Genomic DNA, 24597 nt, shown 5'->3' on the forward strand with positions numbered 1-24597 from the left:
TGGGGATAAATCAAAAATTCACGACCTTTGTCGAACTGGCGTTTTTATTGAAGACAATAAAACTTACATTTCAACGGGATGTTATTACTTATTTATAACGGGACAATGGTAATTTGATATCTATTTCCAATGGCATAAGGTTCATAATGTTCTGTGCATTCGTGTTTTTATTATCATGTTTTCATCAGGACATTAAAAATGGCGATACTTCTGGATGTTTACTCGATTAATTGACAACTGTGAAACATATTTGTCTGTTTAATGAGGTTTTTTTTTACAAAAATACTTGTTATTATTTTATATATTAACTCATTTCTTATGACAGATTTATATTTACGTATATCGAATGCTTTTTCCAAGACCACGAAAACAAAGAGACCATTTGTAATATGTAAAGTATCCTTTGAATATCCTGTTACTGCGCTACGATCTTCTCCTCTTTTTGTTTTTGAGAAGGCTTAGAGCTTATTCCACTAATCGTTTAATACACGTGTGTCATATTTTCATTTGACACATAGAGGTTTCCTCATGTTGTTTCACTTTACCGCCAAGTTGAATTATAAGGACATATTAAACATATGAAAGATCCGCGGTGCTTGTCCGGGCTTAAACCTGAAATCTACGGTTTAAATACACGTGGTCTAACTACTTATCATATATGATTTTTCTTGGTGGTAGGCCTTTATGCAAGCCCATCTGGGTAGGTACCACCCACTCATCAGATATTCCACCGTCAAACAAGAGTGCTCGCCATTATCTATGGGCGGTTGTGACCACTTAACATCAGGTGGCCCTTATACACGTCCGCCAAACAACACCATAAAAAATATCCATTAAATGTATTTTTACTAAAAAAAATTTACATTTACCTGCATTCATTTCATTCCATTATAATTTTCATTTATTTGTTTATTCCAAACAGATTTCTGTAATTACTCACAACATAATATTATTTGAATAAATCATGTAAGACCTTAAAAAATAATTTGCCTTAGAACTGCCAAATCGTTTTAACGTTTAATGTACATATATTGTATAGATTAGTTTCCTTAAAAGAAACCTTTCATTGCCGAACAAAACACTGTATTAAGTAGACAATACTTGGACCACTTATAGGCTTCTTTGGCATTAATCTTCATATAATCGATAAAGTGGTGTATGTTATTTGAACGATCACACGTTGAAATATTATACTCTATAACCTATTACTTTTTATACCTCATTACATAATATGTACAACGGAAATGCTTTTTCTGACTTGTATTTATTAAAATAGCATTCGGATATTTATTATTCATCCATTACAAATGCACGTCAAAATGTATTTATATTTATTTTGGGATCAAATAAATATATATAAAACATATATTATTAAAAATGTTGACTGCCTCGTTGATCATCATCCTCCAGCCCTTATCCCAATTTTACTTGGGGTCCGCGCAACATGTATTCGTTCCATAATTTCTCTGTCGGACGTCATCTCACAAGTAACATTCTTTCTAACCATATCGTCTTTCACACAATCCATCCATCGTTTCTTTGGTCGTGACTGCCTCGTTGGTCTAATGGCTAAATATAATACCCCAGATCCAGAAGTCAGGCCAATATAAATTTCTTGGGATTTTCTGTCATAAAAATCTTTAAATTGTAGTGTGTGTATGTGTGTGCACACCCGTGCTTCAGAAAGCACGTAATGCTATTGGTCCTGCACCTGAACTATTTGTCGGGTCGGATTTGCCGTCCCGTCAGATAATGAGAATCTGCGAATAGGAATTGCACATGTTTTGCGAGCACATTTGTGCACAATAAGATGTTCTACGAGATAACTGGTCTCGCAATGGGTCAGAACGACAACATCATTACACCATAACGACGAGATTTATTAGTAACGTTTATTTTATAAATTTCACACGTTTTTTTTAAATAAAAACCACTTTTAGTACGAATTTATCATCATGTGGTCCTTATTGTAATTTTACATACACGGATAATAAAAAGTACTCTAGACTTATTATATATGTAGACTAAGAAATGACTATTAAATAATAATTGGTGGCTAAATTATTAACATTCACAAAAATGTTATGTTATGATACATTAAATAAATATTACACATTAAGCCATATAAAAATCTAATAGAGGGATACGAAGACAGAAAAAAGGTATTAATAGAAAACAAAAAAGATTCTATGTTAAAAAAAGCAAAGTTTATTTCAAACATGCGAGATCTCGTTCAATTATTTTTTACCTGTCGACAAAGTAAATGACAGACGCCAAGTCTAAGAACAGAAGACGACTTCCCCTCGGCATATTTAAAAAAAATACAAATAGCCTTTACGTAAGGGAATCCAAACAGTCTTTGTTTTCAAAAATAGAACACCAGGGAAAGGAAACAAAACACATTCGTATTCCTATTCACGCAAAAGGCGCAAGGTTTAAACGTTTGAGCGGTAACCTTTTCATGCGGCGCTACGTAGCCGTACGTAGCTGTGTGCTACAACGTGCTCAGTGTGCTACGGGACTCGGCGCGGTTCGGACGCGTCTTTGTGGCGCGGTTTAACCAGATCGTGACTTGTTGCGATGTTAGTGTGTATAAGAAATGATTTAAGTGGTTTTTTTCCGTGTTAAATTCAATGGTACTTGCCGATTTTTATAAATAATTGCTTTTGTAGTTCTATCCATAAAAATAAAGAATAGGATACTAAATCATCAATAACGTATAATAGTCTATGTCAAATTATAGTCTACGTCATTGTGACTAAATGACATTATAAATTAAAAAATACATAACAATGTGTACCTAAAAAGATAAATTTTCAATAGAGGTTTTTAAAAGTAATACTTTAATCTTTTTATCCACTTGCGCAATCTGTATTCAAACTGGCGCTGTCATTCTTCGAATATATATTTCCTGATTTTTATCCATATTGAAGATTATAAATATTGATAGCCATTTGGAAGCCAACAATGGATTGGTTATTAAAAAGGGGAATGGAAACAAACTAATTGGCTACAATCAATCCGATCGAACAGAAACAATGATTGAAATGAAATATTCCAACAATATACGATTCGTTTTATTCGACATTAAATTTTAATACATCAATGATTGTATTGTTCAATCTTAAGCCTGTATAACAATACATTATTATTATACAATAGAGACCGGATTATTAATTAATTCAATTCCCTCTGTCCTTTTATAATAAAATACGTGACATCTATAAAAAATACTGTTTGTAGAAAAAAAAATTATTGTCTTTGACAAAAGCATTTATACTTTGATCGAATGAAAAGAGATATAAATTATAATTATAAAATTGTAATTAAATGAACACTGCAGTGAAATAAATGAACACACGAGTGATTGCTGAGATAAAATGTACTGTTTTGGATGATGCTGTGAATAGTTGATGATAGCGGAATGAGGAGCGAGAGATCTTGTTTCTGGTCCATGCTTCAAGCTCTGGCCTTATTGCCTACAATGGCTTTGAAAGGTAAGTTCATTCAAAGTTGTTTAAGTATAATATACCAATGCTACTCATTGTCGGTGTCTGGCAGATAGCTCATCAATTATAACTACTGGGTCGCACGCGACACTTCTCGTTTATTCAACAGTATTTTACACATTACGAAACCTATGACAGGTTTTTTTTTAATTTAATTTCATTGTAAACTGACGAAGTCTGTTCGCACGATTTACATTTGTTTTTGTTTTATACAGCCATAGCGCCGTACTCTACGTGGCCGGTAACTTTTTTCCGCTTCCTAAAATTAATTCTATGCTAAATCATAATAATTAAATAAATTGCAATCAAGATTCAAGAATCTTTATTTTTGTGCACATCTACGGCTGGAGCTCTTCAAAATGAGACTATAACCGTTTTTTTATGTATAACTATCGTCCTATAATCACTGGGACAAAAATGGGCTTACGCTATTAATCAATTGTAATACCGCCCGAGAGATTACTCTAAAAGTATTGACTTTGTATTGTTGTACCGTATGTGTGTGAGTCTGTAATTGCATGCACAAGGGACGTATCTTCTCATATTTGTTTTGTATACGGTGTAGGGAATAGCAAATTTAGCAGGAGTGTAGAAGTAAAGGTAACTAATTTATTCGTTGTCATCAAATATTTAACAGAACAAATTCCTATAATTGATTTGCTATTTATTTAACAGATTATATAATTTATGAAAATTATATTTACTGAAACAAAAGATTTAAATGTGTTCCAAGTCGATGTAAGCACCAGCAGTATGTCAATTGCTTAATAAATCGCTGTTTTGTGACGAAATATCCACAAAATTTTAAATAAAATGCTCGATTAATATAGATTATTACGAGATAGTTAACAAGTTCGCAAGATATCTATATAACTTATAAATAAAATAAAGTATCAAGTTAAGTCAATATCATATTTTAATGAGTTAAATTTATTATTTCAAAAGTTTTCAAGAACATTAATTCTGAAATACTTTTCTATTTTCGACGTCTATTGAATGAATAAAATAAAATAAGCACTCGAGTCACACTCGAGTAAGATCACACAACGTCTCAAAAGTTGGTTAACTTTGTAACTTTGAGTACTAAAAAACAGAATATTATATTTAAATGTCTAACAAAACAAGTTAACATTGACAAGCTTTCAAGTATATTTACAATGAGCTTTACCGAATTATGAGTATAACAGAATATTTCTAAAATCATTTTCACCGAGAATCAATCGTACAATTGTTATTTATAGATAAAATTTAAATATATATAAAATACATTTATTTATCATATCAATTAAATATGAACTACATAATTGGATCGAAATTGTAAAGGTTAGATTCTAAAGTTAGACAGGCAAGAAATTCAACGGTTACCCTACTATGGAAACTTCTGTATATATAATATTAGTTACTTGTGATTAAGTTTAAGTATTGCATAAAAGTCAAAGTCAAAGTATACGCTCCACCCTCACTTTCATATTCGTAATGGCCGTTTCTCCTCTTATGAGGAGGTCTATGAATACACGAGGGGCTGAATTTCATTCGACACATGCATCCTTCATGACGTTTTCCTTCGTCGTCGAGCAATGGATGAATTTTATAAACACAAATTAAGCATGAAATTTCAGTGATTCGGGTTTGAACTCGCGATCTCTGCCTAAGATTAACGTGATTTAGTAATGTCTATGTTATTATAGCTATGGTTTCTAGATAGGTTTAATAATTTTAAAACGCTTATAATTAATTAGTGTCTACTAAATTTAATATGCTTTTTTTCTCGGTTTGATATCTCTTTGTTGTTTTTTTAAAGTACTTAAATATATTTTTCGATAGTTTTAGTATTAGTTAGTTATATTGTTATTAGTAAAAACTTTTGTAACACTTTCAATATTATTTTTTTATCAAAATAAATAGAAATCAGACTATAAACGACATGGATATGAATATAATAAAAATTACGTAGAAATATCAATTATGTATTGAATTCAGATTTTTTTTATTTGCTTCTTATTTTAAGATAAATCCGTCTCAGTAGTACTAATTTAAAGTTCCTGATGAGTTAGAAGAGAAGTATTGAGTGTGTTAGATTTTTTATAGAGACTTAATACATTATGTCAGGATATTTTAAGATGAAACACGAATGTTTATTTAGCCATTATAATAGCTGTAGTAATCGTAATATTGTATCAATTAATAACTACAATAAAACCAATTAACTTAATCAAAATATACTTCATTCAAGTAGGCTTTTACAAGCACTTTTGAATCGTCATTTAACAAACTATTTAAAGTAAAGCTACCACCGGTTCGGAATGAAGATTCTACCGAGAAGAACCGGCAAGAAACTCAGTAGTTACTCTTTTTCAATATCCAAAAATACAGTCATGTTATTTAAATATAATTATACTAACTTTGTATATTGATAATTGCAAAAACACAATTCATATATTCATCAATTATACTTCTGCTTCGTACTCGATCTTAGATACGAACACATGAAGTATCGCGTAGTCATACGCCGATCTCGCACTCATCTTGAGACTTTTTTATTTTTTTTTTCACCCGCCTTCCCGCTTACCTTCCTTTAGTTTAGATAGCTATATCGACATAAGATATTTCTCAACTTAATAAGCTAGGGTGAATGTAAGGAATTAATGTAAATGAGAGGGAGGGTCACTAATATCTTCGGACGAAGCCTCCGTATAATTATGATAGAACTTCAGATACAGGTAAGTTCGTTTAATCATTAATTATACTTCTGCTTCGTCCTCGATATTAGATAGGAATACATGGAGACTTTCAGAGATAAAGTTGTGAAACATTTATGCACATCGTAGGTATATTTGTTTAATTATAATCAAAAGGGATACATTAATGTTGACATCTGATTGAACAAATGATTACTTATAACAATAATATTACATCATTCATGTTATTATTTTTGATATATATTTAGTTATAAAATATAACAAGTGAACTTATAACACGTTTATCATATATTATTTGATTCATGAAGTAATACTGATTTTGCAAATGAATCATCATCAACTACATTACATAAGGTTCTATTATAGAATCTAAAGAATGTGTTGGAATTAGGGGTCCAGGCCGCGGTTCGCCGGATCAAATCCAAGCTGATGCCAAGTCGGTGTGCTGTGGAGGTGGCAGCGTGTCGCGTACTGTAGGCGCTAAATTTTGACACGTCAATGCCACTCTCCTCCAAAGTGGATTTGATCCAGCGGCTTAAGGTCTGCGAACTAACAGCTTTGTGGGGCTTTTTAGTACCGATGAACAATAAACGTTCGTTCTTGCGGATTGAAGTTGTTAAATTAATGTATGCAATTAATGTTTTTCCGGGGAATATTTCGGGTTTTCTTCGAAAAGAGGTAATATTAAATACGGTGCAAAGATCCAATACGAGTAGTTTTGATTGAATCAGGAATTTTAATTGTGATTTTATTTTCATATTTTGTGATATTATGAATATTAATTTTTGATAAAGTCTGGACACGATGTGCTGTAATGAGGGCCAGTAGGGTTAACATCTTTTTAGAAGTTTGATTAAGACGCAGTTGTTCATTTGGATAACAATGACTTAAATGATTTATAACAATAGAAGTGTCCCATGTTGTATGGTATTTAGGTTGCGGTGGTCGTAATCGAAATATGCCCTTAAAAAACCTCTTAATTCTATCATCTTGTCCTATTTGCGAGCCTAGTAATAAACTCAACGCAGACCTACACGTATAAATGGTGCCATATTTAGCCCCTTCTTCGTAGTAATTAGTCAGAAAGAAGATTATTACAGGAATCGATGCTTTTATACAATTATATAAAATTATATAATACGTTGACTTTATACAATTGACAAAATAAAAATCATTTTTTGAAACTAATTTCATATTGCTTCAATGAATTATTTGATAATGAAGCAAACATCACTTCTATAGCAGACGGGGGAATTCTTCTATTTATCCATGCCGCCCGGATAAGGTTCCTAACACCAGGATAAGTTTGGTGTGGATACAGCGATTGCTGGAAGTATATGACAAAATTGGATTTTCACACGAGTTAAACCTTAAGGGTTCAGATATCAAGAGACTCCTGAAGAGCGGATACCATGGCTGCGTAGGCCAATCGGGTACAACCAGGATGCCTTCGGCTTTATCAGAGTCTATTTTTCGTAATGTTTTTAATATAATCGAAAATGGTGGAAAAGCGTAAACATTATAAGCGGCCCAAGGAATAGTAAATGCGTTTACTGCGAAAGCACCCGGATCTCTATGCCATGACACATACTTTTTGCATTTTTTATTTATTCTGCTTGCAAACAAATCGATATCAGGCGAACCAAATCTAGTAACGATTGCTTGATATACCTCATCTGGTAACTGCCACTCGATATCCGGATGTACCCGTCTGGACTCCGCGTCCGCTGTCACATTTTGTGCAGATTTTATATAAGAAGCGTATATATATAAATTACGAAATTCACACCACTGTCATATGCTTTTCGAAATTTGTGTAAGGTGTGGAAATTGAATGCCACCCATTCGATTTATATAGGATATGGCAGTCGTGTTGTCTATACGCAGTAGTATTTGACAATCCATTAAATTTTTGGCAAAAATTTTAATTCCGAAATGTGCGGCTAGTAATTCATCATCGCTCCACTGGCCACTAGCCGTCTGATTCCCGCAAGCAATACCCCACCCCGTTTTTTGAGGCATCTGAAAAAATTTCGAGGTCATAATGATCCTGTTTTATTTTGGTTACCGAGTGATCGATAGCATAATTCCACCAATTTAAGTCAGATGATAAGGATCTCGGAATATGCATGTGTATCGTAATTGTTATCATTTGCTAAATTTAAAAATATTATCCTTTCGAAACTTTTAGTATATAACCAACCGTAATCTACGGCCGGACAGGCCGAGACTAACAAGCCAACAAAACATGCAAATTCACGTATCATCGACTAATTTTTAGAAAATTATTTATTTCTTTTTTGATTTTTGATACGAATCTTTTTCTCCTCCGGAAGTCTGACCTCGAAATTTCTAGAATCAATAATATTGCCTAGAAAGCAACAAGACTTGCTGGGAAATAAACAGCTTTTTTCCTTGTTTATGATGAATCCAAGCGCTGTCAGTAGCGACTTGGTTATGTTTGCATTCAACAGGCATTTTTTATAAGAATTTCCCATTAATAAAAAGTCATCTAGGTATACCGTAGATAAATAACCCGCGGACCTAAGTAGGCGCAAGACTGGTTTTAATATTTTAGTAAAAATATACGGGGCTGTATTTAAACCAAATGGTAAAACTTCAAATTGGAAGAGATCCTGTTCGAATTGGAATCGAGGGTACTTTTTCGAGTCAGGGTGAATTTTAATTAAAAAATAAGCGTCCTGAAGATCAAGTTTCATCATAAAGTCACCCCTTTTTATCAGTTTTAATGCGCTTCTCAAATCTTCTAGTTTAAAGTGTTTAGTGTTAATAAATTTATTTAACTTTTTTAAGTTTAATATAAACCTCATTTTACCATTTGGCTTAGATTAAGAAAATTCTTGATAACAACTGATTTTTAGATGGTTTGCACTTTGAAATGGCTCCCAATGAAAACAATTTATTATATGCACAAAATGAATTTTCTCTGAAGGAGAATATTTTTGTAAAGTTGGATAGGGTAGGTCCAGCATAACTGGTCGAGCAAACTGTGTTTTATAACCATGGATATATGAAAGTATTATGGGGTCATTAGTTATCATCGACCACTGTTTGTAAAAATGTGACAATCTGCCTGCATAGTTTACCGGAATTAACGACACTTGCTGCGATGCTGATGATGTTGCGACGGCCTGAATGAGCTCGACTGCTGATTCTTCTTCGGTGCAGGCTCCTACGTCCTCTGATGTTCTGGCTGCCTGCGAGCCTGAATTGGACCCTTCCAGTTTAAAGATCTCGCAGAGTTGTTTGCTTGTTTTTTATGTACTGGCTTCGGAGCAAGCGGGCCTTTTAATTCGAAACCTGATTTATTTATGGCCTTAGCTGCTTTTAAAGTATCTGCTAATTTTTGTCCAAAGAGGTAATTATCTATTTTAGTAGTGCCCTGAAGCGGATCTTTTCTTAAAAATGAAAGGACAAATCCTCTTCGTCTCATCGAGTCCGAGTACTGACAATCACATAAAATGCGACTCGTATCCATGAGATTTTTTATTAACTCTGCGTCTTTTTCTTTAGAAGAAAACAGTCGCATCAAAGCCCGACCCAACGCTGATATGGCTGAGGTTAGCTGGGATTGTTTTAATTCAATAGCTTTATCGTGGTTTATTATTACATCAGTAAGGGCGGCTTTCAACTCAGCATTTAAAACCGGAGCGTTAACTAATTTACAGTTGCTAGGAACTAAGGATTTTTCTTTCAACTCCTTTCTGACTTCTTTTGTTAGGCCATTGCAGGCGTAATATTCCAATCTAACAGCTAATTCTTTTTGAATTTCGGGGCCAAAGGTATTTTGCTGTGTAGGATCTCTACTTAAGATATCTAGAATAGTATCGTCCAATTCAGGTAGTGACTGGATGTTCTCCGAAACAACGATGGTCGTGTTTAAGGTTGGCGCCACGGACAGGTCAGACGTCGTTGGCACTGTCGTAACGGCAGTTACTTGTGCCGATGTTGACGGTAATGGTTCGTCTTCCTCTGGTGTTGTAATCACCACGACTTCGTCATCAACAGGATTTTTTTTTATTGGCACGTATGGTACTGTTACAATAGTATTGAACAGTCGTAAAATACTGTTCGCGTATATAATATTTTTCGGGTAGTAACAACCGCTATGGGAAGCACGCAAACCCTGGTAACAGTGCTTATACACGAGTACTAAATTTTGATGGTAAGAAACAGCCACAATAGGTATCAGTTCAGATACCAGACGTTGATAAGAAACAGCCGCAAAGAACTGTTCGCAATATCAGATATTAACGTTATAGCACTTATACCCATATACAACAAAGTATTCAATTTATAAACTAACCTTGTTGTCTTCTGTTTCTCGTGATAGTAACCGATCCGAGGAGCGGGAACTTAATGAGCTCGTTCGCGACCGAGAGGAACGCGAACGGTAACGACGCCGTTTGTTCTTTTTTCGTAACTTCTTTTCTAATTTTCGAATCTTTCGTTCCAAAGATGAAATATCTTCCTCTACATTTCTACGTTTAGGCATATTTTTACGAAAAAAACCTTGTTAAACTATAAACTTAAATTTACGTGCGATACGGCGTAGCACTAAAACACGAATGAAGGTATGAGGGAAGGCGGGTTAAAAAAAAAATCTCAAGATAACGAAGCCTTCGTATAATTATGTTAGAACTTCACATACAGGTAAGTTCGTTTAATCATTAATAATTTAACAAGCAATAACAATTATAATATATCACAAAATTATATCGTACCTTAAATGTTAGCACCTTGCTGGTCCAAGAAGAGTAAAGTGTAAAATAAAAGTAAAAGTGTTCTGTACCGAGCTTCAATCACTTACATAAGCCTCACTACAAATCACGTGACTCACAATAATGAACAGAAAAGTCAAAGTACCAGCTTATTTAATATCAATGTTATCAATACAATTCAAAAATAACTTAAATTAAATTATTATTATTACAGAATTGATTAAAACATACAATACATAGTGTAAGCCTTGTTTGTAATCGTCTAATTATTTATTTATTTCTTACCTAATCTGACAAGTGCATTTATTGATGTAGGTAATACACGGATTACGATCACCTAACAATGAAAGCATTTCTATATATTTCCATTTCATAACATTTGTATACAAAAGAGGTTTTGTGTCGTTTTATTAAAATGAAATGTTAATGAAAATTTAACGTTCAAATACAATTTTATTCAAAATATTTCCTGATAACAATACAAAGGGATTATTTAATTTGAATGCTTTGATATACATTTTAAACAATTGTTAGGAATAGTATTTATTTAAAAGTAATATTTTTTTTGTGTTATAATTTAAAAAATAATTAATGACACTTTTGTCTTTTTTTTCTGTTAAGTAACATTTTTATAAAATACGTAATAGATAAATTAATTTAGAGAAACATTTATTTAAATAATAATATAATTTATATTGAAGACTTAATTATACATATAACAGTTACTGTATCGATAAATGAACAGTAATCGAATATTTAATTAGAAAGATTTTATGAAATTAATTTAGTAAGATTTTAATGATTCTTGTGTTTGAATTTCTACTTCTTAATCACGCTCAAATTAATGAACAAACTAATGAAGTTTGACTCAGCCTGTTATGAATTATTTAGTATATAATAATATATATATTTAAATAAGGCATATTATAGTTATATTTTATTTCACACAGCAAAATAAAAATGAAATAGCTACGAAAACGTGTTTGTCTTAATAATCATAATCTAAGAAATAAATACTGAATAAACATTTTTTTTACTACTTTATTTGCATTAGAATTATAAAAGTTAAGGCCTTAACTATTTTCGATTAAAAATAAAAATAGTTACTGGACATTACATGACCCCAAAATTTCGATCATGTGGGCAAAAAATGAACCAGCCCTCCTGTCACTAGTGGAGGCGAGGTGTTATACTCTTAATTAAAGTTTTTGCACTATTACTCCAAGGTCCAAGTTTTTCAACTGCAATTGAGATAAATATAAAATTTGGAATATGACACGAATATTTTGATCGTATGTTCGCTTCAGCTTTTGCCGCAGCGGTTCCGGCTCTTATTATTGTTTCTCTGGTATTAGACAGAGCCAGCGTGTCAACGCGTACACGTCCAAGCGTCCCACACGAGGACGTGTCCTCAATTGTCTTATATAATTTACTTCATATTTTATAGTGAATGAAAATGTTAAATTGAAAAAGAATCATATAAGCCTGACGCAATTCTATCATATGTGTACCCGCTATCCTGTACTGGGGCCGCACGGATAGGCTCTAAATCTTCGAGAAGACAGGAAGTCATTGACCAGCATTGAAATCAAGCTGATATTTAACTGAAATAACATATATCGTATAATAACATATCGTTAAAAAATTAATTCAATGAATAATATAAAAGTAATGTTTGAAACGTATTATTTTCCGGTGCATTAAAAACGGCTCAATTTTATATTTAAATTTACAATTAAATAAAACTACTTTAACGAATTTCCGAAAATGGATTTCACAACTAACTTTGTTACTGTCGGCTGTACGGTAATAAATTAAACTTTCTGACAGACAATTACAAGTCAGTGTGTTCTTGAACACAAAATTTAATAATATATAACATACGTAATTGTTAATTAATTATAAACATTTTACAATATAATTATGTCGCGGCATTTACGAATGAAAATATAAAAAGGTTTTATTTTTAATAAATAAAAAAAAAAATTATGAAAAATCATATTTATTTTTGACTTAATATACGTCTTACAAAAAAAGTCTTATTCGATTTATTAGAAGGTGATTTCCAACTGTTGGGCAAAATCTTACACAGTGGAATTATATGCGAAACGAGTTCGGTTTATCTATTTCAATGGCGTAAATAATTGCAAAAGGATTAGTTAGTCAGTATAGCGATTTTATCACGATGTTATTTTATACGGGAAAATTTTACGCAGAAATAAATATTTTTTTTCATTATTCGATTAATTTCCTATGCAATAATACAATTTATAAATATTTCATAATTAGAGCAGGGGATGTTTTATTTATGTATATATACATGTATCTATCTTTTATTGCTTAGTTATACACTTATTGAGCCGAGATGGCCCAGTGGTTAGAACGCGTGCATCTTAACCGATGATTTCGGGTTCAAACCCAGGCAAGCACCACTGAATTTTCATGTGCTTAATTTGTGTTTATAATTCATCTCGTGCTCGGCGGTGAAGGAAAACATCGTGAGGAAACCTGCATGTGTCTAATTTCAACGAAATTCTGCCACATGTGTATTCCGCCAACCCGCATTGGAGCAGCGTGGTGGAATATGCTCCAAACCTTCTCCTCAAAGGGAGAGGAGGTCTTTAGCCCAGCAGTGGGAAATTTACAGGCTGCTAATGCTAAAATCTTTTATTGCCCCGTTATACACTTATTGACTAAAATTATAAGATTTATTTATATAAGAATTATTATCATGAATGCCAAACTGTGTTAAATGCTACTCGCTTCTTGCCACCATTCAACGCGGTCGGTTTATACGGTAACTATATTCAATTTTTATTAAATTAATCGTTTGTATATATAATCTAATATTATAATTCTATTTCATTACAATTATCTTTACGCCTATGTACAGTATGTATTATTACACTGATTGAAAAAGGTATTATTTATTTTAGAGTCAGCCTGTTGTTTCCAACTAAGGACAAAACATACCTTTATCCGCACTTACGACATACTAAAATTGCAACATGTATAAAGATACAAAGCCTGAATTGAGGCACCTCTTTGTGATAAAGAATTATCTAAGATTATTAATAACATTAGGTTAAAATAACATCATTATTAAATGAAACCGTTACTTAAGTTTTTGCTTAGTATTCGTACGATTACGGTTTGTGAATTCAGTATTTAGAGAGTTTGCTACGTTGCGTGTTGGTTGATAATCACTATATTTTACAATTAAATAAAGAAAACAGTACCTAAATCTATATATAGATATAGATTTAGGTACTGTTCTTGTTAGGTATTTATGCTCCTCATACTATAGAGTATGAGGAGCATAAAAATATTACTATTGGTAAAATATTTATAACATGAAACAATGGTATGACTTATGCAAATAAAGGACACGTTACATCAAACCCGTGAACTCCAGCAGAGACCAAAACCAGGAGGCCGTCGAAATAATTGTCAGTTTTATTGATTCTGTATATTAATTTTTATACGAACATCTGTCCTGGAACTGGTGACCTGGATCAAATTACATACTTACGGAACCAGATGCTCAATAATATACACTCCAGAATGAACCAACGGGCTGTTAACCCGAAGTCCTCATTTTCTTAAGAGCTCAAAAATCAATGTAACGAAGGTTCGACTTATTACTGGCCTGGAAGTCAATTTAGGTTGACATAATTTTATGTTGAGTTTAAAATTTTTATGTCATATTGAAGTATATATATTTTTTACATTTATTTACATATAACTGGTTGTATTATTAATAACTAATTTATAGAACAAACTATAATTTTATTGGTTCGCTAAGCAATACAGACATACTCAATGACAAACACGTACACACATAAATACACGCACACATCTAAAACCCTATACTCTTAAAACACGTGTCACAAATGTTGTTTTTCTTTAAAATTATCTTGAAGTTGAAATTATAACATTAACTTATATTAATCATTTATTAGCATAATAACAAAAAAATCTTAATAAATTACAAATGTGCGTTTATATGTACGTTTTAAATAATTAAATTTATTATTTTCAAAGAATCAAATATGAATGCTATAATTAGAAAAAAAAAAGAAATGAAATCGTTCGCATCTCCAACTGAATTTAAACTTTGTAAGATAAGACAAGGGTGGAATAGGAAAAGGCTTACTTGACCACTAAAAGAAAATTCACTCGTAAAACTTTTAACGACCGATTGTAATTATAAGGCACTTCGGCTTCGGCTCGTTGCGTTGACTAAGATATGGGGTTACCTTTATGCAGGCGGTGATTTGCATCGTATTACCTCTTTTGAAATGAAAAGAACTTAGAATTTGGATAAAGGAAACTCATATTCAGCCATTAAATAGTTAAAGCCATTAATAGTCAACCAGTAAATTAAAATAATGTTCGCTTGAATATGAAGTTTTTTTTTTTTTTAATTTATATTCATTGCATTTGAAAGGGAGTGAATTTTTCATATCACAAAATATTTATTATCTTCATATATATTAATAGCGTAAGCCGATTTTGGTACCAGTGATTATAGGACGATAGCTCCAGCCGTAGATGTACAGAAAAATAAAGAGGATTCTTGATTGCAATTTACTAACAAATATTTAATTTTAGAGAGCGGTAAAAAGTTATTTATTTAATTACTTTATTAACCCCCAAAAAGTAAATGGGACAAAAAGCGGACTTAATGCCTGAAGGCATTCTCTGTCAGTCAACCTTTAGTTCAAACAGAATACCATGAAGGCGATAATTAATAATTGACAATACATAATAATATACATACTCATATACAAAACTATTAAAAAAAACATATACATACACACACATATAGTATCTAAAAAGTAAATATTGATCTATATTATCTATAGTAAAAACATTTAAACAATAATTAATTAATAATAGTGCATAACAGTGGTCATGAAAAGTAGGGGCTTTCTGACAATATGTGCTCACTTCGTGACGTGTCAGGTGTCGAAACTTTTTTAAATAAACGCGAAGTTTCGTGGTCGAACTACTAGTATATATTAATGTATATAAGCAGAAATTATATAATAATTTATAGTTATACAAGCATAGTCCCTTCGGGACAAATACCTTTTTTATTACTGATAAGCTTATTCTACTCCACGTTTCGCAGAATCCTTGCTAATATTATAAAGACGAAAGTATGTTTGGATGCTTGTTACTCCTTCACGCAAAAAATACAGAATAGATTATATAGCTTATAAATCAGAATAACGAAATATATATAATAGTAGTATATAAAGATGTATGAATAATACCTGACAACCAATCCCTAAAACGCAAACGAAGCCGCACGCGAAAACTAATGAATTATGAACTAATCTTATATACATATACTCGTAATATCTATCTTATATTATATTACTAATCTAAGAATTATATCTTAATTGCATTTAAATTATTTTTTTTTGCTTAAGCTTAGTGCATGCTGTGGTCTCCTATAATTGAAGGAGCACACAACTTGTAACCCTTACATTGTTTAATTTTAAGAATATGTATTTAGTGTGTTTCTTTTGTTGGAGACTCGTAAGTTAAATAAATAAATAAACACAAATTAAGCCCATGTATATTGAGCTGCGACTCAAATTGAGCTTCGAGTCCATAAACTTCTTTTATCGTATTATAGCTGCTCGGCTCAGTATTCTGTGAATTCAAATATTGACAATGATTCCTTGTCTATCTTCTTTATCTTTACATAGTATAAAACAAAGTCGCTTTCTCTGTCCCTATGTCCCTTTGTACGCTTAAATCTTTAAAACTACGCAACGGATTTTGATGCGGTTTTTTTAATAGATAGAGTGATTCGAGAGGAAGGTTTTTGTATATAATACAAAGACAATATAGTTAACTAACACTAATAATTTTAAAAGTTTCTAATGTGATGTCGTAAATTTATATTTTTTTTGCGCTTACATTGTAAACGCTACTAGATAGAACAAAATAATGTACTACAGAATTGTACACCTCAAAAATGTCTATAAAAAAGTCCGTGATGGTATATGTCTATCTCTTAAAGATAACCCACGATATACATTTTTTATCGTTTACTTTTTACGAGAAATAATGGCTTATTTTCGAAGCGATTTTAAGCAATATAGCATTAATCCTTATCCAATTAGGTACCTTAAATAAATTGTGAATACAATATAGATCAATATGGCCCTTTACAGCATGTAATTTAAATGAATATTTTCGAGGATATTACAGTTTTAAAACGCAGGGACATAGCGGTTTGTATTTCCTAATGAGTGAAAACTGTGTACGTTGTACCTATTTGTTATCACTACATAGTATAAAACAAAATTGCTTCCCGCTGACTGTCTTTTCCTGTCTATGGTTAAATCTTTAAAACTATGCAACGGATTTTGATGAGGTTTTTTTTAATAGATAGTGATTTAAAGAGAATAGTTTTGTATGGATAATACGTGGACAATATAGTAGATAAACACTGATAATTTTAGAGGTTTCTAATGTGATGTCGTAAAAAGACACATTTTTTGCGCATATATTGCAAACGCTGGCTGAAAACTATGAGATAGATCAGAATAATGTACTACAGAATTGTACACCTCAAAAATGTCTACAAAAAAATCTGCGATGGTATGTGTCTATCTGTAAGTGATAACCCACAATAAAAAATTTTTGTTATTTATTTTTTACCACCAATATTGACTAATTTTCGAAGCGATTTTAACCTATACAGCATTAATCCTTATCCAATTAAATACCTTAAATACATTGTTGATTTAATGTTGATCTATATGGCCCTTTACAGAATATGATTTAAATTAATATTTTCGAAGATATTACAGATTTAAAAATTGCGGAACGTAGCGTTTGCGGTGCTACCGACCGGCCGGGGCGGCGGGAGCGTGCTATAGGCGCGTCGGAGGCCGCACTTCTCCCTGTAGCACTTTGAATTTAGCAGCGATCGGACGCGGTTATTATCGGAGCTCTCTAGCGATTGAAATAACAATCCATACTTCCATACTAATATTATAAATGCGAAAGTAACTTTGTCTGTCTGTCTGTCTCGCTTTCACGCCAAAACTACTGGACCGATTTAGATGAAATTTGGTACACAAATAGTCTAGAGCCGGAGAAAGGACATAAGTTATAAGTTGTTGAAAGTATTGTCATGCTTAGAATTTTTAGAACTAGAAGCATAAAACTTCTTATAGGGAAATTCTACCCCTAAATGGGTGAAATAGGGGTTGAACGTTCATATGGATTTTTTTAAGTTAGAAACTCGAAACTTTATTTTTGGGATACTGATTAAAAAGAAGTAGATACTTATTTAAGTGTTTATGTATATTGTACCCCTACGGGGGTGATATAAGGGTTGAAAGTTTGTATAGAAGTCCGTCATTTTTAAGATAGAAACATGAAACTTTATTTTTGGGATACTGATTAAAAATGATTATATACGTATTTGAGTGTTTCTAGATATTCTACCTCTAAGGGGTTTAATAGGGGTAGGACATTTTTTATATAGGTTAGTCTGGAAATCCGTCATTTTTTAAGTTAGAAGCATGAAACTTTATTTATGGGCTACTGATCAAAATGAGTAGATACGTATTTAAGCGTTTCTTGATATTCTACCTCTGAGGGGGTGAAATAAGGGATGAAAGTTTTTATGCAAGTCCGTCATTTTTAATTAATAAACTGTTTTTTGGGATACTGATTAAAATGAGTAGACACGTATTTAAGCGTTTCTGGATATTTTACGCCTAAAATAGGGAGAAATAGGGTTAACATTCCGTATACAGGTTAGTCTGGAAGTCTGTAATTTTTGAAGCTAGAAGCAGGAAACTTTATTTTTGGGCTACCGATTAAAAATGAGTAGATACGTATTTAAGCGTTTCTTGATATTTTACGCCTAAAGGGAAAAAGTAAGGGTTGACATTTCATATACAGGTTAGTCTGGAAGTCCGTCATTTTTAAACTAGAAGCATGAAATTTTATTTTCGGGCTACCGTTTAAAAATGAGTTGATTCGCATTTAAGCGTTTTTGGATATTTTACGCCTAAGGAGAGAAATTGAATTGACATTTCGTATATAGGATAGTCTGGAAGTCCGTCATTTTTAAACTAGAAGCATGAAATTTTATTTTTGTGCCACTGATTAAAAATGAGTTGATTCGCATTTAAGCGTTTCTGGATATTCTACCCTAAGGGCTCAAATACACACCAATGTGGTATACAGAGAGGTATTACATTAACGTAACATTTTAAGTTAATTTGTAAATATATTCATATTCTACGCGGGCAAAGCCGCGGGTAACTGCTAGTTATATATATAGCATGCTATAATTTCGTTGAACGGTGATCGATAATTTATGTAATTCAAAGCACTTTGACACCTCATTTTCGATTCTCGAATGGTCACTAGGAAGCGAATAATTAATGACTCAGCATCGTAATTTCTGACGCACGGGATCCTAAATATATTACAGTGAACGAACGACATATTTTGAATTGTTTGAAAATCAATATAATTTATAATTATGCAGGACTTTAATTGACACTAATATATACATGGGTGGTAGGACTTTGTACAAGATAGGCCGGGTAGGTACCACTCGTCATGATGTTGAAAAAAAGAGTAACTACTGAGTTTCTTGCCGGTTATTCTAGGTAGAATCTACATTCCGAACCGGTGGTTCTTACTTTAAATAGTTTGTTAAATGACGATTCAAAAGTACTTGTAAAAGCCTACTTGAATAAAGTATATTTTGATTTGATTTGATTTGTTATATTATACCGCCAAATAGCAATACTGGGTATTGTTGTGTTTCTGTTTGAACAGTTAATGAGCCAATGAAACTATAACTACAAGGGACATAACATCGTTTATAAATGGAAGATTAATATTTCTTTCAGTGCTGTCAGGTGGCCCAGTCCCCAGTGCTTATTAATTAAAATATATATATATATATATATATATATATATATATATATTTTAATATATATATTGGAGTTATATATATATATAACTCGTCATCGGAGGAGGCGTTTACTCTAAACAGAGGTCCTTAATAATAATATTGTGTAACAATTATTTTATTCTATTGCATTAATGAATAAATTACGTATTATTCAATCATACTAGTATTTTTAATTTTTGGTATTTTTAATAGAAATACTATATAGTTTTATTGTATTAATGACTATTATTGCATGCTATTCAGACATTTTTTTTTTATTATTATTATTGTAAATTGATTTTTTATTAAGGAAATAAAAAGTCTTAATTATTGTAATAATAATTATTATTATAATCCGTAATATGAAAGTTCTATATGAATAGGTTTATTAGCTTTACATAAATAAAAACATAATAACAAAAGTATCTTTAAAATGTTAGTATGGTTTGAGTTGCTCAGAACCGAATCACAATCTTTATGAAACATGTTGCTAACTTTCGCGTAGTTTAAATATTCAATATTAGCTTTTGAACTATAATAGCTACGGTTTTTACTTTCTTACAATATTTTAGAATAAATTTTAGTATATTATGCTAAAATCATGACCCAGTTCAAATGCCTGAATTGTAACCATTGGTTCTGGGTTTAGGCCCGGACAGATATTTCCGAGATTTGTTTAATTTATATATATATTCTATATATATTTATATTATAAAAGTGAAAGTAACTCTTTATGTCTGTCTGTCGCTCTTTCACTACCAAACCAATGAACTGAATTTAATGAAATTAGGTATGAAGGAAACTTGAATTCCAAGGAAGGACAAAGGCAATTATTTTTTTGCCTAACACATGACAACCAACTCCCTAAAATGCGAGCGAAGCCGCGGGCGACCACGAGTATTATATTTATAAAATAGGTAGGTGAACGAGCAAATGGCTTACCTCATGGTAAGTGGTCACCACTACCCACAGACATTTGGCGTTGTAAGAAATAATTATTACATATATACGTACAAGCGCCTCTTACCTTGAGAGAAAATTACTAATTTTGGAATTATATTGTCTTAAGAATATGGTTCTCATAGTCAGCCCGGTGGAGTTTTTTCATAGTTGTTATTGACAGGTAAGACTTGGATTGATGGTTGATTCGACAAATGATGCGGCATGAACAAAAGGTGGATTTATATAAACTAAAAATATCTTTCGGACGTGTTTCTCATGTTTGATTGTCGACATAATGACGATAAATAATAAAAATACAATGTGATATTTTAGTTTTACTTGATCACTTACGTTTGGTTCGAATTGAACATGAGTTTATCTATTTTTAAGGCTATTTAATAATAGCTGACGGGTAATACCGTCACCTGTTATTATGTTACCTGTTTCTTTATTATATTTAAAATTTAAAACAATCGGTTAAAAAAAGGTTTAGATCAAAAAAGGTTGTACTTAATAATTAATTGTTAAACTAGTGTACTAGTTGAGGGAGATCGTAGATCGCAGGTTTTGGTACAAAAAGTAGCTTATGTTAAAGCGTAACAGATAGACATATAGACAAAAGAAACATTTACTTTCAAATTTATCTTATTAGTATGGATAAAGGGATTTAAAAAAGAAACGGTTTAAATCATGCAATTTATTGTAAGCCAGTTTCACACAACAAATTACGAATATATGTATTAAACAATTTTTTTTGTTAGTTACTAAGTCCATTATATAAAAAAACTATCTAATAAAAAAAATTAACATTTTTTTAGATAGTTATTGTATTGATTTAAAATACTTTAAAGTTGGAATAGTTAAATTGGACTATCGATCTTTTCAACGTCTAAGTTTTCGTCCAACACGTTCTCAACTCGCATTAGCTACAGCATCAGGTGCAGGCGAAGCTAACTTTATAATGACATGCATGTCCGTTTACTTTTATAATCGTTTTTAGCTCTTACACTTAAATTTTTATTATGCCTTTTATTATGAGGAGGAGTTTATTTTTTCTTCATATACATCACAAAAAATATGGCAAAGGTAGCAATTTTTACATCCCAATACTGTTAATTAATAAAACAATTCTGTTTGCTCTGTTGGGTTAATCGATCGCTGTTTGATTATGAAAGGGCATTCAACTTTGAAAGAGATAATCTTTAAAACGAAGAGAAAAGCTTAAAATTAAATGTTAGAAAAGCTACTTAAGTTCGGAATTACCAAAAACTTAACAAGATTTAAAAGGTCATCACTAAAAGATTAATAACTTATTGAATGCCGCGTTGGGCTACTGATTAGCTTATAAGCCTCTAGATACTTAAGTTCAGGGTACAAATTCCGGGTTCAATCAACAAAAAGTTATTAGATTTTTTGGTCGAAGAATTTCATTCCTTTGCCTCACAGAGTACGAGACTTACGAGACTAGTACGTAGAGCCGTTGCTCCTATGACTCTTTCTATTTGTATTGGTTTTGCCAGTTCATCAGATTGCATTTGTATTTGACATTCAACTAACACTAAGAATAATACATATACTACAAAAAAAAATCAGTTCCACATGTGTTTGAAAAAAAAACAAACAATACATAAATGTTCTAATTTAATTCCCATAATTCATTCGTTTTATAAGAAATGATTTCGACGAATTTATTAATGAATGAGATATTTAAATAAATCACAATATTAAGCTTAAAAAATTCAACGTATTGACGTTGAGAATTACATTAATGCTACAAGCATTTACAATTTATTCGATGAAAATCACGAATGTCATGGTTGCTCTTTTATAATAGATATTAAAATTTAGAATACTTTTATACGAATTTACTTTTAAAAGTACATTTAAAATGTCAAGATCTACTATCGTTTTGGAACGTCGACCGCTTCTACAGCAAGAATAGATGGAAGACTCGACACTGTCTAGCCAAATAATATAAATATCAAAGTTTTAATATTTATTTTTCGATTACGTTGAACTTTCCAATGGATTACATACATATAGGCCAAGATAGCCCAGTGGTTTGAACGCGTGCTTCTTAACCGATGATTACAATTTCAATACCATGCCATGTGATGAACTTAGCAATGTTTATATAACGATATAGTATTTTATGACCATTAGCTCAACCGCAATCCATGAAAAATATATAAAGAAATTTGGATATATTCAAAGAGGTTTAGGTTTCGTATCGATCTGTGCAGAAGGGGCCTCGTCGTTCAGCACATTAGCATTTGGTAACAGGTGCGAGTCGCGCCGAAATTTGTGAATTTTTCCTTCACTTAACCGATGTGTAGTGTTCTGATGGCAATAAAACCATTTTCAACTTATTAATACAGAATTAGAATATTATAGAATAACTATTAAAATATACCTTATTTGTAGACTTTTGCAAGTACTTTATTATAATAGTGAATATCGTATTATATGAAATAGATCAAAATGAAAATGAACTCAGTAGTTACTTCTTTTTGACACTTTAAAACGCTAATTTTTATATATCCAGTCTGAAAATTATCACAATACTAAGACATTTTTTATTATCTCTAAAATTCAAGTTTGTTTTATGGAAGCTGTCTCAATCAGGGCGAGATTTATATAGTAAATAAAAAATAATCATTCTAATTTTTTTATTTTTTATTTAATGTTACATATTTTCCTTTTTATTTAGTACTAGCAGACCGCCCCGGCTTCACACGAGTCCAATGCTGATATTAAATATAATATAAAATGTCCTTATATACACCGTTCTCAAATTTTTCAGTCAGTTCAGGACCATATTGATCTATATTTAATGCACAGTGTGTTTAAAGTACTTAATGGGATAAGGATTAATCCTTATCCCATTAAGTACTGAAAGAAAAACACTGATACAGTATTAATACTGTATCAGTGTTTTTCTACTATATTATGCATGTATTATATGTACAAACCTTCTTTTTAAATCATTCTTCTATCAATAAAAAAACAGCATCAAAATACGTTGCGTAGATTTAAAGATCTAAGCATACATAGAGACAGACAGACAGCGGGAAGTGACTTTGTACTATGTATTGATTGAAACTTTACTCATTCTGATTGACAGTCAAAAAAACTAACTAAAAACGTGTGCAAGAAACAAAGATATAGACAGACAAATACGATTTTTAATAAAAGTACAAAGAAGTAGTCAGGGCGCGATCATTTCATTTCCGAGGCTGTCTATGAAATTACTAATTGCTTTATAAACTTTTCCATATACTTTCCTTAACATTTTTTTTTAATTCAGTAACATAGGCTTATTAAAAACCTGTTGTGAGGCCGTTTGTCCCACAAAAAGTTATTGACTCTTCGGCTTCATATAGTCCTGTAACTGGAGTAATTATTGTGTTAGTACTTATAGTTATAATTAGTTATAAAAAAGTTAGTTTAAGTTACGTTTTTTTTATAATAGACACCGATATTGATTAACTTAAAAAGCGTAATCTGATTTTATTATTCATCAGAGTCATTTACGAAATCAATTTATACAAAAATGTTTTCACCAAATTAGTTGCTCATATTAAGAGAAGTATCACAAATATTATTTTGTTAATAGTCAACCGAAAATATATAACATACTAGTTGCCGCGGCTTCACTCGCGTTTTAGGGGTTGGTTGTCATATGTTAGGCAAAAAAAATAGCCTATGTCCTTCCTTGGAGTTCCAGTTTGTTTCATTACAAATTTCATCAAATT

General features: G+C 31.6%; 1 protein-coding gene across 2 annotated transcripts in view; it reads left to right on the forward strand.

Moving 5' to 3' along the window:
- The first annotated feature begins 2521 nt into the window (after positions 1–2521).
- Positions 2522–24597, forward strand: part of LOC113398764 (lachesin-like) — an 85201-nt gene continuing 63125 nt past the window's right edge. Inside the window, exons 1-2 of one of the 2 annotated variants that reach the window (XM_026637650.2) lie at positions 2522–2636; positions 3344–3497. In XM_026637650.2, coding sequence (XP_026493435.1) covers positions 3425–3497 — 73 coding nt within the window. In that variant the 5' untranslated portion in view covers positions 2522–2636; positions 3344–3424. The remainder of the gene's footprint in view (positions 2637–3343; positions 3498–24597) is intronic. The other variant, XM_064216900.1, reaches the window with a different exon arrangement.

This window comes from Vanessa tameamea, chromosome 14 (assembly GCF_037043105.1).
Source record: "Vanessa tameamea isolate UH-Manoa-2023 chromosome 14, ilVanTame1 primary haplotype, whole genome shotgun sequence".
Classification (NCBI taxonomy): domain Eukaryota; kingdom Metazoa; phylum Arthropoda; class Insecta; order Lepidoptera; family Nymphalidae; genus Vanessa; species Vanessa tameamea.